Source organism: Drosophila guanche, unplaced genomic scaffold (assembly GCF_900245975.1).
Source record: "Drosophila guanche unplaced genomic scaffold, DGUA_6, whole genome shotgun sequence".
Taxonomy (NCBI): Eukaryota; Metazoa; Arthropoda; class Insecta; order Diptera; family Drosophilidae; genus Drosophila; species Drosophila guanche.
In genome coordinates this window covers 1,170,734-1,186,167 of record NW_022995754.1, presented here as the reverse complement: position 1 = coordinate 1,186,167, position 15,434 = coordinate 1,170,734, and the positions used below count along the sequence as shown (strand labels likewise).

General features: G+C 45.7%; 2 protein-coding genes across 6 annotated transcripts in view; one reads left to right on the top strand and one right to left on the bottom strand.

Annotated features, from left to right (window-relative positions):
- The window catches only part of LOC117589169 (sterile alpha and TIR motif-containing protein 1), a 35,290-nt gene that overhangs the window by 11,534 nt on the left and 8,322 nt on the right, over positions 1 to 15,434 (top strand). For 4 of the 5 annotated variants that reach the window (XM_034280878.1, XM_034280880.1, XM_034280881.1 and 1 more), the window contains 3 exons: positions 8,794 to 9,090; positions 13,320 to 13,657; positions 13,727 to 14,126. In XM_034280878.1, coding sequence (XP_034136769.1) covers positions 8,794 to 9,090; positions 13,320 to 13,657; positions 13,727 to 14,126 — 1,035 coding nt within the window. Of the gene's footprint in view, positions 1 to 8,793; positions 9,091 to 11,567; positions 12,252 to 13,319; positions 13,658 to 13,726; positions 14,127 to 15,434 lie in introns of those variants that run through there. The other variant, XM_034280882.1, reaches the window with a different exon arrangement.
- Positions 3,475 to 7,927, bottom strand: LOC117589170 (dyslexia-associated protein KIAA0319). The gene is made up of 8 exons (XM_034280884.1): positions 7,176 to 7,927; positions 5,791 to 7,113; positions 5,600 to 5,731; positions 5,422 to 5,530; positions 5,169 to 5,359; positions 4,597 to 5,113; positions 4,359 to 4,526; positions 3,475 to 4,297 (listed from the first exon to the last, which is right to left on the bottom strand). Exons 1-8 carry the CDS (start codon positions 7,800 to 7,802, stop codon positions 4,080 to 4,082), a joined length of 3,285 nt encoding a protein of 1,094 aa, XP_034136775.1. The 5' UTR covers positions 7,803 to 7,927; the 3' UTR covers positions 3,475 to 4,079.

Sequence of the window (15,434 nt, the reverse complement as noted above, 5' to 3'; positions counted from 1 at the left end):
GCACAGAAAAAAATGACAATGGCTGTGTGTGGCATTGACCTTGAACTTGTGTTCGATTTGCTGTTTTGCTTTTGCGGTTTTCGCCCTTCTACGCCCGTTTACAACGGGGACGGTAATAGTAGCTACAAAGTAGGGTGCCGGGGCAGGGGCACTCCGAAGCTGAAGCAATTTGAATAGAAAATCGTCCGAGAGTTGAAGGTGGAGGTGGAGGTGGAACAGCAGCGGAAATGCCGTTGACTGCCATGTCATTTTCTCTGCCTTTGCTAGCTTTTGTCTCTCATTCCACATTTTCCCTACGTTGAGTGCACAAATTGCGGAACTTGTCGCCTGCCACTCGGTAGCAGGTGCATCAAATTCTACAAATTATTGTCATACTGCGAAGAGAGAGGGAGGGAAAGGTGCAAATGGTGCTAAAATTGAGTTATTGAATGTATGTCTGTCATATGTACATAAGTGCACGTGCAGTAAGGAAGGCCTTCCAATGATTTATTGATGTTTACGCCCGGAAAATGGGCTTTCCGAAGAGATAGTGTGGCAAAAGATGATTAAAAGTGCGCCGAATGTTTTATAATTAAGGTTCGTTGGCTTGATTTCGGTTAAAAATAACATTAAAACCATCTTTAGCTCCCATTTTATGACTTTCTTTAGCCAGAACTTGAATTCCAATACAGGAAAGTCTTGAAATTGATGTGTAAAATTCCTCACACGCGCCCTTCGCTTGGTTACGCCCACAGAACGGCCTCCACCTACGACACTGTTGTGGCTGCAACAATTGTGGCTGTTTGTTCGTCACAGCCCCGCACATAAACGAATCCCCTTTCGATTTCCCTAACCCCCACGGATCGTCTTTCATTATTCGATTATGTTTTTTGCACTTTACCCTCCACTCGCATGGCCATTATCCATTATGCCATTTCGCTCTTCTATTTGTTTGTTCTATTTATTTGCTTTTGTGCATTTGAAATGTGCCGCCAGCCCAAAGGGGCAACAAAGGAAGTTGCTTCATAATGAAAAGCGGCTCAGTCGACAGCGAAAGGGGGGGAATATACAGAGGAAGAGGGAAGGAGATAGAGAGAGAGAGAGAATGGCAGACAAAACTTTGTCTCATTCATAGATGAAATGCCAGGGACAGGGACAGGGACAGGGACAGCGACAGCCACAGGCATTAATTAAACAATTATAAAACTCAAATAAAATCAAAAAAGAAACAAAACATTTTATGGTTATAGTGTGGCACCACCCCCTCGTATCAGTAGAACGCCAAAAAAAAAGAAATACAATTATTGTCACGAATACATTAAAAGTCACTCAACCGTTGTCTCGTGTGCCAATTTCTGTTGTTCTCCCCGCACACCACACCACCCCCCGCAATCTAAGTTGCCCTTGCCAACCACCTACCCAACCCCACCCCATTCCATCTCATACCCCCCGCCCGAGTGGTGTTCATTTAAATCACATAAAAATCCCAAAATAGAACAAAAGCCAGTTTTAGTTTTATTCTTTCCATTTCCATATTCAATGTTAATGTTCGTCTCTATTTTTATGTGACGCTCTAAAGTTTCGTTCTTTTTATGTTAATTGGTTAAAGTTTTATAAGTTTTTAATGAGATTAAGTGGAAACCGAGCTCCGGCGAACTTCATAGACGTGTTAAATGCAAATTGGAAGGGAAAACCAGTCGAAGTAAAGTTTACAGGAATCGAATTACCTATCTATGGATGTATCGTAGTACTTATTCAAAGGCTTTGATATCAGGAAAACTTTGTTAATCATTGAGAGGAAAACGCGAAGATAAAACACACAGAAAACGGCAGGGAATACCATACGACATGGAGCAATTCTCTCATAGTTCTCTTGGGAAATCGAATCCACAAATCAAACTTCCACCATAAAATTCCTTTGAACATTCATAACTTTGGCATTTCTTAATAATCGTTTTAAGCTAAATAAAGCCATCCACTTAATTAATGCAAAATCCTCATCATAACTCAAAGCGACAGCGGAATTCGAACTTTAAAACAAACAAAAAACCAAAACTAAAAAAACGATGTTCGTTTTTTGTACGATGATTTGACAAATGACAATCTTAATAATGATAATAATACCAGTAGCCAGCAGACAGCGAGGGGCTCTCCGATCAGAGGTGATTATTATTGTCTGAACAGCATCTCCAGCAACAGCTGTAAAGTGTCACTGAATGCGGGACCTGAGGCATGGAAATTAAAAATTCATATTTTCTGAAGAGATAAATTCATGAATTGTGAAGTGAATTATGAGCAGAGACATTTAATTGAGAGTTTTAAGGGGCCAACAAACAATTGAGGCAGCTTTAAATACGAGGAAAAAATCGAAGAATGTAAACCAAACATCACGTGTGAGGGAGGGCAGTCCTGCTGCCTCCTTGAGGTTCAAGAACCTCTTCATTAGTTGTGCGGCATGCAAAAGTTTATGGCCACAAGCCGAAGGTCTTATGGCTTGGTGGATAATTACAAGCAAAGGACAGCGGAGGCGAACAATGCTCATGACATGTGTGGCAGGCGCCAGTCGCCGGCTGGCGGGGCTATGGTGGAATCGCGTGTCCCCGGTGGCCGCTCCCAGCTGTGAAAAATGGGTCGCGCGTGACAAAGTTTCGGGGGGGGGACAGTGGTCGGCCAGCTAAAATCAATAGCAAACACGCAAATACTTAAGCCCCCTGAATCAGCAGCGGTCGAATCAGGTCTCCAAGATACGTGAATTATTCGCCAGAAATGTCTTTCTTTTTTTGGCTTTTTTATTTGTTTTTTTGGCTACCAGGAATTGGCCATGCTTTTGGCCAATCCAGAAATCCGCTCGCGAACTGCGAACCTAGTTTGGTGTTGACTGGTTGACTGTTGCGTGCGTGGGCAGGATTTTCACATGAAATGAATTTCGTAAATGCTTGAAAAAATAAAGAAGCTGCCAGGGGGAACAAACGCAGATAAAAACGAATTCGATCGAAATGCGAAAAGTCAACAAAAGTCCGGTAAACATGGAAAGAGCGTGTGCTCTCGTGTCAATCTGTGGCATGACAGGTGCCCCTCGGTGGCACTGCATGTACTTGGTTGGCTGTTTGTCATGCACATGAGCATCCCATCCATGCAAAATCCGCTTTAAGAGTGTGTAAATTGTGTTGAATTATTGTGCATTGATTGATTAAAGGAATTAAAATGGAATTTTATATTTCAGCCACAGATTCCATTTGTCATTTATTCTGTTGTTCAGCTGAAACTGCTTATAATTCACGGAGAATCCCACACCTTCAGCGATGCCTTTTGCAGGCAAATGATCTTTAAACTGTGGCAAATGTGATACATGATTGATAAAATTAATTAAATGGAACTTGATTGCATTGAATATGACAATATGAGCTGCTTCATTTACCTTTAATTAATTTCTGTTAAATGCCCCAGTAAGAGTGCCGCCAATCTCCGGTAAAGCACAATTGAAAATCCCATCAGTTTGCATCTATCGATTTGTGTTCTCTTTAATTGGGCGAATACCATAATGCGGAATGTAAAATGCAGAAATGCACTTTCAAGCAGCAGTTACATGTCGATTTTTTCGTTACATTTGTTGATTGTTGGAACAGCTACTATTTCTTATATATGTACACACATAAAAAGGTAACACAATAGAATACTAGAATACAATAGTTTTGGTACATAAAAAAGCATCGTAAAAAAGGAATATATGTTGTATCCATATATGCAGGAATGTATGTATAAATAATAGTTAATATTTAGGGGTTCATTTTTGCGGTTGCACAGCAGCAGCTTTGTGTTTCAAACAAAACAAACAGAAACTATAAAAATAATAATACTTAACGTAGGCTTTAAAAATACATTTTAAAGAAAGGAACATATACACAGAGTCACGTCTCACATCTGATGGAAAGTACAAAAAAGTTCTCAAGTATATATAGAAATATAAATATAGATATCACGCACACACACACACAGATACTCACTATATATAAATTATATATATATATATAGTACAAATATCGGACTAAAACACACACATTTATATCCAGTTTATCTGATTGATTCCGCCACTCAAGGCTTTAGGCCTTGATTTTGCGTCCCAACTTGGTGACGGCGTATTTGCTGTGCCCCTCGCGTCCCGAGGAGCCGCCACTGCCACCGCCACTGCTGCCATGGCCATGGGAGGTGGACTTGTGGCTGTGCTTGCCCCCAATGCCATTGTGCGAGGGCTTTGTGCGTGTCTCAAAGAGCACATCCGAGTCTGTCTCCGACTCTGTGAGAGATGTGGTGCGGGAATCTGCAAGGGTATAAGAGATAGAGAATGAAAAGTGAGCGACTGGCAGCGTAATGGAACTTACAATTGGCCGCCTCCTCATCCTGATTGCCTATCAGTGCATATTTCTGCACTTTCTGCCGCAAACGCGGCTTCTTCGACTGTCGACAGGCGCAGGCAATGCCCCAAAAGACGCCCGACAGCAGCAGGCAGCCGACAATTACGCCCACAAACACGTACAAAATGGACCAATCTGTAAGGCAGAGGGAAACAGAGATTAAAACGATGCCCAAAAGGGAAGCATATTCCGTATAGATAGCTACCGCAATTGGCCTCCTGATTGCTGAAGAAATAACCAGCTGAGGGCATCCAAAAGGCCTCGCAGATGCAGGCACGTGTCGCCGGATTGCAGCTGCCATGTCCGGAGCAATTGTTCTGGCAGACGGTGGTGCGTATGTCCACGAAGAGGGCGCCCAGTATGGAGGCATCCCTCTGGAGTTTGGCTCGCAGCAGCAGCTCCACGTGCAGCGCATTCACCGGCGTCGCATGTACGCCAGTCACATAAAACACGAGCACAGCCGCCTCCGTGTGCAGATCGTACTTGAGGTCTCGTATCTGTATCTTGTTGTCGTCGCCGAGCAGCAGCTGCAGCTTCTGCACAATGGAGTCCAGTTCGGACTGCGAGGTCAGGGATATGCCCATGGGCAGAGTCATTTGCACGAGGTACATCAGCAGCGGATCGGGATGAACATTCACGCTGACGGTGTCCGTGCTGGTCAGTCCCTGATCATCGCTCACCGTCAGCTTGAAGACATAGCGGCCATGCACGAGGTTCGTTAGCTGCAGGAAGAGTGTGAGGTGAGGTGATGCATCCCAGAAGATTTCCAAGACTTACAATCATCACGGGCTGCTTGTCGGTGTCTGCCACAATCATGCCCGCTGCCAGGCTGTGGTCCTCACGCGTCCACAGATACTTGACCACAGCTAAGTCATCCCAAGATTGCGAGCCATTCAAAAAGATGGCAGTGGCGGGCATGGTAATGCTGTGATCCCCGCCAGCGTTGGCCACGGGTGGTGCATTGCGTTCTAACAAGAGGGAAAGAAAGTTTTATAAATGCTTAAAAATGTTTCCTATGTTAAGTTCTCACCCTGCACAATCTTCACCCAAGTGGAGTCTGTGGCTGTATTGTTATTCTCATCGGAAACGCTCAACTGGAACTCGTACAGACCCAAAGTGAGGCTTGTGGCATTGGCCATCTGTGTAGCAAAGCAAGGATTAGGCTAGAGAGAGAGAGAGAGAGACCTACTGCTGGGGTTGGTGCTTACCGAAGAGTTTGACTTTAAAATCACTGCATTATTGGGTCCACTTAGCTGCTTCCATTGATAGCTTTTGATGCCAATGTCATCCTTGGATTCCGAGCCATTTAGCAGCACCCAATTGATGGGCAAACTTGTGGTCTGCAAAAGAGATTAGGGATTACAATCCTCATCCTGCTGCAGCTGCTCCTTCTGCTTACCGTATTGGCACCCGCCTCTGCTATGGGTGGAGAGTTCGTTGGTTGCTTCACAAACACATGCACCTTGGCCGTGCTCGACTGGCCACTGCCGTCGGTTACCTTCAGCACAAAGGTGTACATGCCCTCCTCCAGATTCGACAGCTGTGCATAGGGTGTCCGCGTGTTCTGCATGTCCACTGCCTTGGCCTCGTCGCTGGCATCTTTGGTCCACTCCCAGGCGACGATTTCATGGTCATCCGAGCTGGCAGTGCCATTGAGCGTCACATTGTTGTTGGGCAGATAAAGGATGACAGCATCGCCGGCATTGGCCACCGGCGCATAGTCCGTTTCTTTGAGAACTGCAATTGTGGCTGTCGTGGAGTTTGTGACGTTGTTGGAGTCCGTGACAGTCAGCTTGAAGGTGTAGTTGCCGGGCGATGTGAGGTCCAGCTGCAGCGTGTTCACCTCCGGCAGTGTGGGCTGGTAGCCAATGGGTCCCGAAATGACCTCCCAGTGCCAGTTGGTGATCTTGTCATCGTCCGTGCTGGTGCTGCCGTCGAGTATGGCATTCGTGGAGGGCTGTCGGATGATCTGCTTGCGCGGGGAGATGATCACCTGCGGCGGCTGATTGATGCGGTTCTCGGGCAGCACCGTCACATTGGCAGCCGCCTCCCCAAAGGTGCCATTGTCACCCGTTACTGTGACTTTGAATGTGTACAATCCCTCGGAGAGATTCGACAGCTTCACCTTGGACTTGCTCTGGTCCGAAATGGTGCCGTTCATCGGTCCCTTGGGCTGCGATATCAGCGTCCACAGGTACTTGTACTTCGTGTCGCTCGTCTGCTCATCGGGTACGGTGAAGGCGGCCAGCGTTACCTCCTGCTCGGGCAGACGAACCTCCTTGGACATCACCGACACGACGATGTCCTTGTTGGCCTCCGCTTTGTCCGCCGGCGCAGCGGACACCTCGGGCGAGTTCTCGCTGGCGGCGGCGGCCACTGCCTCCTCCTGCTGCTGCTGCTGCACAGCCTCGTTGCTGGTCAGATAGGCGCTGTAGGGGATGGCACGCATCACGCATTTCCGCTGCTTGTTCCAATCGAAGCCGCGCGGGCAGGTGCACAGACCCGTGGCGGCATTTGGTCGGAGGGGCACGCACTGCTCTTGCGGCGGGCAGGGCGTCTCCAGGTCACAGGTCATGAATTTGCCATTCTGCGGCAGCTCCACGCCGCCAAAGTAGTTGAGATCCTCGCTGGCCAGCACATCGTTCTCGTCCAGTTGGTCGTGCAGCTGCTTCAGCCGCTTGTCCGCCAAGGGAAAGTCCTCATCCTCGTAGGTGGGCGATTCCTTTAGAGATTCGGATTTACTAGCGGAACTCTGGATGTACCCTTTCTTAGGGGGGGACTCACCTGATTGCGTGGCAGGTAGCTCAAGCGGCGTGGCTGCTTCCAGAAGTTGAGGGCTGCCGCTCCTTGGGCCGCTAGCTCGTCGTAGGGCAGAATCTCGGCATTCGGCTTGGAGGCCTTCAGCAGCTGAGTCCACGTGGCTGAATCCCCCACGGGATTGACCAGCACCATTTGGACCTTCTCGTTGCTGCGTATCCGCTGCTTGGGCAGGCAGCCCTCGTTGGTGCTGCAGCGGATGTGGTAGCATTTGCCGTGGAACACCAGCACCACGTTGCAGGCGCTCGTCTGGTTGCGTGACTTGTCGCAGCACGCCTGCAGGCAGCTCCAGAGGTAGGCCTCCTCCTCCAGGGGCTCCTCGGCGGCCAACTCACCGCTGGGCTTGTACTCCTCGAAGACCCCCGCCTGCTGCTCGTCGCGCGGCGTGGCATTCTCAAAGACGTGGCGCAACATGCGCGGGCAAACACCAGTGCTGCCGCTGCCAGCGCTGCCAGGTGGAGTCTCAGCGGCCGCGGCAGCGGAGCCCCCCGTCGCCAGCAGAGCATTTTGCGTCGTTACACCAGCCATGACGTCGGCATATGCTGACGCCATCGCCAGCAGCAACCAGCACAGCTGCCACACGCGTTTCTCCATGTCCAATACGTGCCCCACTGCTTTTCGTACAAGTTGCACAACTTTTCCTCTGTTTTTCTGCAATATTTTCCACAAATAATGTATTTTTTCTTGGAGCGACACAAAACTAACACGCAAACAGCTGATTGAAAAATTAATACTCAAAAATAAATACTTTTAATACTGTTTCCGACGAAAAGCAGAGCCAGTGTTGCGAGTGGGAGCAAAAGAGCGTTACAGTTTGAAGTTGCAAAAGAGCCAAAAGAAAAGCTTTCATTGGTGTAAGCTTGTTGCTTGGCAGCGACAGGAATGAATAAATCAGATGGATGGCTCGTTCGTTCGTTTGTTCGCTCGTTCGTCGCGATTTCAGCCAAGTTTTACGCTCATTTGCATAAATTCCAAAAAAATATTGATCTTCTGTTTTTTGTTCTCTCTGACTTATAAGGTCTCGTGCTGCCCACACGAACACGTTAGCTGGCTGGTTGGTTGGTTGGTTGGTTGGTAGCGCCCCATAAAGAGCTCATAAATAAATCCTGCCCACGCGCCTCGTTTCGTTTTGATGCACAAATTAATTACATTTCAAGCAAATGAACATAAATCAATGCATTGTGTTTATGTTAATATTGGTGAAATGAAAAACTATATACAGGAAATCAAAGAAAATCCATTGGAATCAGAACATGAACTGCGGGCGGAACTTTTGTTTGTTGTAGAAAAATCCCCCAAAAATCCATGGTACTTAGTTTTTCACGGCCTTGCTCTGACGTCTGCTTTTATTATCTAAATATTGTGGCATTAACTAACCAACAAACACCAAAAAAAAAAACAACAAGGAAAAGGGTTTTAGTTGAATATTTGTGGGGAGGAGAGCTTTAAGAGTCTGCAAAGGGAATTATTCCGCCGGAACAGAGCTGCTGCTTGCATACAAACTTGCGACAGTTCCCGCTGATTGCCATTTAAGGGCAAACCTTTTTCCTGCTGATAATAACCCTTTTCTCTCCCGCTCTTACAGATGACAGACTTCTCGGATAGCTCGCCCAGTGGGGTGCTGAGTCCAGCCTCCACACTGATAGAGAATTTCCACAAAAAGAACAGCTCCCCACAGCCCCTCAGCAGCAGCAGCAGCAACAGCATCGGCAGCACTCCCACCACCACAATGAATGGCAATGGAGGAGGAGTAGGATCAGGAGTGGTGGCAGGAGTGGGCTCAGGATCGGGCAGCGCCAATGGCCGACAGATCAATACGAGTTCTAGTTCATGCAGTAGCCTTAAGGAAACCTCCCATCAATCCACATCCACATCGCAGCAGGTGAGACTCGAATCGAATCGAAATCAAGATTAGACAAGAATGGAATCTGACGTAGTAGCGGGCTCCACTCTCAGATATCGTAATGGCAGTCAGGGAGCTGCTGACCAGAGCCCCTATATTTAGCCCATTACTTAAGGAGGCCGCATAATCAAGCAACCTCTTGGCAGTCAGTGCCTGCCGCACCGCAACGGTCTTCAACACCGATAAGCAAAGAGGTTAACCACTGGCCATTGAGAGCCCTTCACTTCCCCTTTGCCCACCTGCAATGGGTGCGATGCCCAGCGATAAGATTATGTTCCTATAGCTAATCGGGGGCGACATCATGGCTGCTGTCTAAGCGGAATCGTTGGTACTCGTATTAATCACTCGCGAGTGTGAACACAACTACAAACGAACAAAAAACCATCAAAATTATAACTGAATAATTCACAGAAATATAATAAAACAGAACAGAGGAGTGAGAGGAATGAGAGAAACGTGCCGCTTGTGCCAATTTGTTGTTTAAACAATTTTAACGATCTGTTAACAATTTATTTATGATTTTCCCTCAGCGCTTTTATGATTCAAGCAGATAAGATATTGGTCGGGGGGTATTCACCACAATTTGCATAGTACTTTTATCTAGAAAATTTCCCAAGTTTTTGATAAGGAAGTTGCCAATCAGCGGAATGGAAAAAGTGTCCATCAAACGATGACCGGTTTTGGCCCCCTAAAAATAGCAACTGACTTGGTCAAGTAGAATTTTTGTATTAAATTTATGACTTGGACAGAAGGTGGAGTAGCCGTTCTCGTAATCAAAGTAATTACGAGTACGGATGCGAAAATAGTTTGCTTTTGTAATACATTTATGACACACGTTAGGTGAGGGCTGGGGATAGATAGATGGCAGCAAGCATCACCCTTGCACACACAGAAAGCCAAGCAGCGACGACTTTTTCGCTTGTTCTCCCACACTCTGTCTAGACATCTTCGCTTTGCTCTTCTCTCTCTCTCTCTCGCTCTCTGTTTGTTTGTTGGTCGTGCTTTATATATGGAGAGTGAGTCATTTGCCGGCACACTTCGACGTCAGCACGGCAGCACACAGCTTCCCCCTTCCAAACAGTAGATTTGCCTCGTGCTCTGGTTTATGGATTTTATTGGTGGGGGGCTAATCTTGCGTACATCCTGCTCGAGATTCAAGTTCAAGCATAATGAATGTGATTTGCTCTAGTTCTAGTACAGAGTTAGTCTTTTATAGACCCATATTACAGTTCCACTATATATTTCATTCACTTTTAATTAAATAACACACAAATGTCCCTACGACTTTCGTTGCATTGATCGTCTCAATGACGCGGATCGGGAACGAAGCGAAATGGGTGACAATTTTAGTTTTCTAGGGAAAAATGTGTTATTTCAGTTGGTTTAAAGAAACCGATTTGGCGATACGATTTGCCTGTTCGCAGAAATTGTTGAGGTAAGGCACAAGAAAATAGCAGAATTATGGCAAGAAAAGAAAGCGGTGCTATAGAAGGTACTTTAAGAACTATTATGGATGATAAATGGGCACAATAATTGGTGTGAGAATTGAAAGGAAATTATGCTAAAGAGGAAGTATTATTGGAATGAAAAATCAAAGAACTTAAAATAGATAAAAAAGAGACATCTAACTAAGACTATCGGCAGCTTTAATTATGCTAAAAGCTTTTCAAAACCCCTTTAAACGACATAATAATTAAATAATAATAAATTCCAAGTGAATTCGTTAAACAATTATGCATAGATTAACACCTAATTATTTAAATATTCAGCCAAAACAAATGTTAAACGGAATTCTCTTGCCTCTCTGTCACACTCTTTGCGTGCAAAAAGCAAAAAAATTACCGTGATAATCAGAAAAGTAAACAACGCAAATTGAAATGAGAAAAAACGAGATACGATCTTCAACAAGCTGCCAATACCAATAGCAATACCAACAATAAAAGGCCACAAATCGAAGCCAGAAACAGGCAGCGAGTCGGCAGTCGGGCGAACGCGTTAATTAGAGAATCAAAAGCTCTAAAACGTGAACAGCAACAGCAAGAGTGGAGCCCGTAGTAAGTAGTTGGTTGGAATTATGGAAATGCAAATGATACACAGCATAAATTAACGTCTATCAGCAAGGCAGACCCACAAGCAACACACCCGTAGGAGCCCTAAGGAGAGAGCGGGACACAAAATTGGATTTCCTAGAATTACCAACACTATCACACACACACACACAACACACAGACACGTTTCGCTCTCTGAAAGTTATCTCCCTCTAGCGCACGTTCGCTACTTGCCCACCCACTGCTCTCGCTCTCTCACCCTCTCTGTCTGTCTCTTGCCTGCCGATCGGCACTTTAAACTGGCGGCGACCGACCGACAGCTACGCTCAAAAAAAAGCTTCGGCTGGCTTTGGCTCTGTCTCTGTGCGGCTCTCGAGTTAGAAATTTCTCGGCACGGCGCTCATTTTTATTTTAGTTAACGAAACGAACGAAACACAGCAGTGGCGACGCGCTAAGAAATTCAGGAAATACTCGAACAAATAAAAGAAGGAAAAAAAACCCAAAGCCCCAAAACGAAAGGCGGAATTGTTGTTGCTTGTATTTTCCATTGCCTAGCGTGTGTGCCCCGCGAACCAAAAAATATTGTTAATAATAATTACAAAACGAAGCAACGAAAATCAATGCCCAAGTAATTTTAACTTGTGCATTAACGAACCTTAACGAACTCTCCTTTGTTATCAGTATTGTGCGGGGAGGTAGAAACCAGAAAAGCCCACATATAAAATCGAAACGAAAAGCGTAATAGAAAAGTTTGTACAATTTGTAAGAGCGGGAAAACGTGAAATAAATCAATACACAAATAAAATATAAAAAAATAAAATCTGTGTCCATCGAGTATATAAATTTACTGTTCCACAATTGTTGGTGCCTTGTGCTTGTGCTTGTGCTAGTGTCGTATCTGATAAGCCCGCACTCATCCCCAGGCCAGGCTGATTATTCTGCTGTATGCTAGAGTAGAAGTATATGCACATATGTGTGTCTGTGCTTTATCAAAACGTAGGCGTATACGTAATATGAAATTCAATTGAATTTTGCACATTTTTCCAAGAAGTTTTTCGCCCACAACACACAGCTCTTGCCCGTCACTAAAAGGTTAGTCCCAACGCAACATCACTCTGATAATTAAGTAAATGACGCAAAAATGTAAGAGGGAAAAACAATCGTACTATGTACGGGTAGTACACGATCGATGTGATATCTAATCTTGCTTGATTTCATGTCCGAACCAAACTCCCCCTGTGCGGAAAATATTTATTGATCAGTGTGTGGAGTGTTTCTTGCCTTTGCCTTGCCTTTGCAGATAAGTTGATGTCAGGAAAGAATGTGATGTGCGATATGCGATATGCGAGGCCAATGTTTGCCTGTGGCTCTGGCCAACTTGTCGTATGCGTAATGCCAACCATCCACTCAAAACAGTCTCGATTTGCACATGTTTTATTGCCCCAACCAGAAGACTGAACCGCCATAGTAAATGCGAACAAAACCCACACAAAGAGGAGACTCGCGACTCACGACAGATGAACTTGTTTGGGCCAAAATCTTCTTTGGCCAAAATTAGATTTGATTCGTAATTCGCTTGTCAAATTATTCACGTAAAGCGTCTCGAGACTTTCTGCAACAAAACCATAAATAGAAAAGTTTTGGGTTTTTCCTAATAAGTTGACGAATTAATTTATCTAAAATTTGTAGGGAAAAAAAAGTATGGCTAGAGGGCATCAATAAGTGAGGAGGGTTCAATGGTCAATGGCTTGGCAGAACAAAGGAAAATCTGCCTTCATGGGTAATCAACGAATCTTGCAAATCAAATTAAAGTTTCTGGCCATAAAGCATTTCCTTAATTATCAAAAAATGAATTTTGAAAGGCCCATCCATCTATCGCTTAAACCTTCTCTTCGTGCCAGACAAATATAATATTTATTGTATCTGGTATGTCGATCCCAAAACAAATGGCTCATTTAATTTATAAAGACCACGTTAAGCGCCATAAAGATAGCGCCAGACAGAGAGAGAGGGAGAGTAAATAAAGCAGATATCTATATGATATTTGCTTGAGGAAGAGCTCCACGCAATCGGCACATTCCTTGCATATTTCTAGCTTTAGTTTGTCGGCCAAAAATATTAATTACTTATCTTTGTCTTTGTCTTTTTGTGTGCCGGCAGGTTGTCAACAGCAGCAGCAGCACTACGACGCGTGTGGAGAAGAAATCGCAGCGTCTGCATCATCACATAACCTCCTCATCCTCCAGCTCATCCTCGACCACACAGGCACTGTCCACATCCTCGGAGATGAAGGCGGCGGCGGTCAAGCGAGATCTCAAAAACATACAAAAGTCCATGTCGGAAATTAACGATTTGGCGAACAGCGCAACAGCCACGCCCACATCAGCCATAATGCCAACAGCACGTCTGACGGCAGGCACACTCAAATCGCCCCATCCATCGATCGATGATCTCAGGGGTCTGAGCCAACAAGACAAGATCACAGTGCTCAAGAACCAGTGAGTGTCCCATCAATATATTGTTTCCTTTGCCATTCCCAACTAAAACTCTTTTTTTTTTGTTTGCAGACTTCGCGCCTCTTGGGAGAACATCGTGGACAACGATGACGATGACAGCAATGTGATCGTGACCCTGCCCGACGACGACGACTGCCCGCACAATCATTTTGGCAGCGGCCTGGACCTCACACATCCCACGGCAGCGCAGCTGAGTGCCAGCAGCGGGCTGAGTGGCTCCAACAAGACGATCGACACGATCAAGTTCCAGGAGAAGCGCATGAAAACCGAGTCCAAGACGAAGGTCGTCACCGATGGCTACAGCTCCGAGCAGGCCACCAGCAATTCGGCAGAGTCGAAGCGACTCCAGGCCGGGGATATAGACTACAAAGAGAACAAGGCTGCGTCGGCGATGAGGAATCGACTGGAGGTGGATGGCATTAAAACGGAGGAGAATGCAGCTGTCATTAAGGTGAGTCTGGCAGTGGAGCATTCTGGAATCTGCAATCTGAAATCTAATCTAATAACCTGCTGCACATTGAACCCGTCCACCCCTATTAAATCTGTTTGCCCTTCTCTGTATGTCACGAGTGGAGCTTTCTGCGCAAAGCTTTCTAGTCTGTGGGTTGGGAGTGTGCCAAAGGGGAGGAACAACCCTTGAGGGTAGCTTTAGCTAACTGTTAGACCGGGCACTCCTTTCGCTTCTCAGTTGGAATTCCATCGCGTGCATGTTAAGGTCGCATAAGGGACACGCGCCAAGGCGTTAATGTAGTCCCAGTGCCAGACCCAGTCCCAGTCCCAGTCTCAGTCCCAGTGCCAGTTCTCAGTGAAAACTCTCCCAAAAAGAAAGTGAAACTTTGGAACAAAGAAAATCAATAGCCTGGCGCCAAAAAGTAGGCAATCGTTATGTGAAATGTTCGCAAAGAAGTGCCTGCTCCTGCGGAGCAGCCCACAATTCATGCGAAACTATTGCAAAGCGGCGAAAGGACCCAAGGATAAAGAGCCAAGAAGCATGCTGAAAAGAGTACAGGTACCTGCGCTTCCTGCCCCACAGATCATTGCCTTGGTTCTGCCTCTGTTTTGGGTGCACCTGTTACCCAGGGTTACGCGGAAAACCCGTTCGGGAAATACTGTTTGAGGGAATTTATCTAATCAGCAGGTCGACTAGCCGTGGAGCTGTATTACATCATTAATGATTCGCCGGGGTATATTAGCATTCATCATTTTATGACCCGGGCTGATGAAATATCAAATGGATCGCATAAATACGTTAAATGCCAAGGGTCAGGGTTAGAGATTGGGTTTCCTCGTAGTAGAAGCAAGTTCGCGGTGTATAACTTAAAATATCACTTGAAAGGAGCGAATGGAATATTTAGAAGCAGATTCAATATGAAAATTCAATAAAATCATGCTTGTATAACAGTTCGAGAAACTGTTATACCCAAGCACTTAAAAATACGCCCTCAAAATCCATCACAATGCGACCCATCAACACAGCAAAACAGTGCCCCAATATTAACCGTATACCAAAACACACGAGAGCATTAATCTCAGTGGGATGCTTGTGCTTGGCCATCGGCCAAACAATCGGGCAGACAATCAGCGAGATGGACAAACATAAAGACAGACAGCCACGCTCCATGTGGGATGATAATAAAGAACAAGAAGAGGAGCAACCGATGCCAACAAGTGCTCAAGATGTGAATATTAATAGAGAAATGCCAATGAAAATACTTTGATATCATTTTTATGCGATGATTCCACGAACAATCCGTGGAGT

Bases quoted from the DNA above. Each gene is read 5' to 3' on its own strand.
- LOC117589170 (XM_034280884.1), bottom strand. From the start codon at position 7,802: ATGGAGAAACGCGTGTGGCAGCTGTGCTGGTTGCTGCTGGCGATGGCG. The intron at 7,114-7,175 runs GTGAGTCCCCCC...GAATCTCTAAAG, and splicing joins GCTACCTGCCACGCAATCAG to GAATCGCCCACCTACGAGGA. The intron at 5,732-5,790 runs GTAAGCAGAAGG...TCTCTTTTGCAG, and splicing joins CAGAGGCGGGTGCCAATACG to ACCACAAGTTTGCCCATCAA.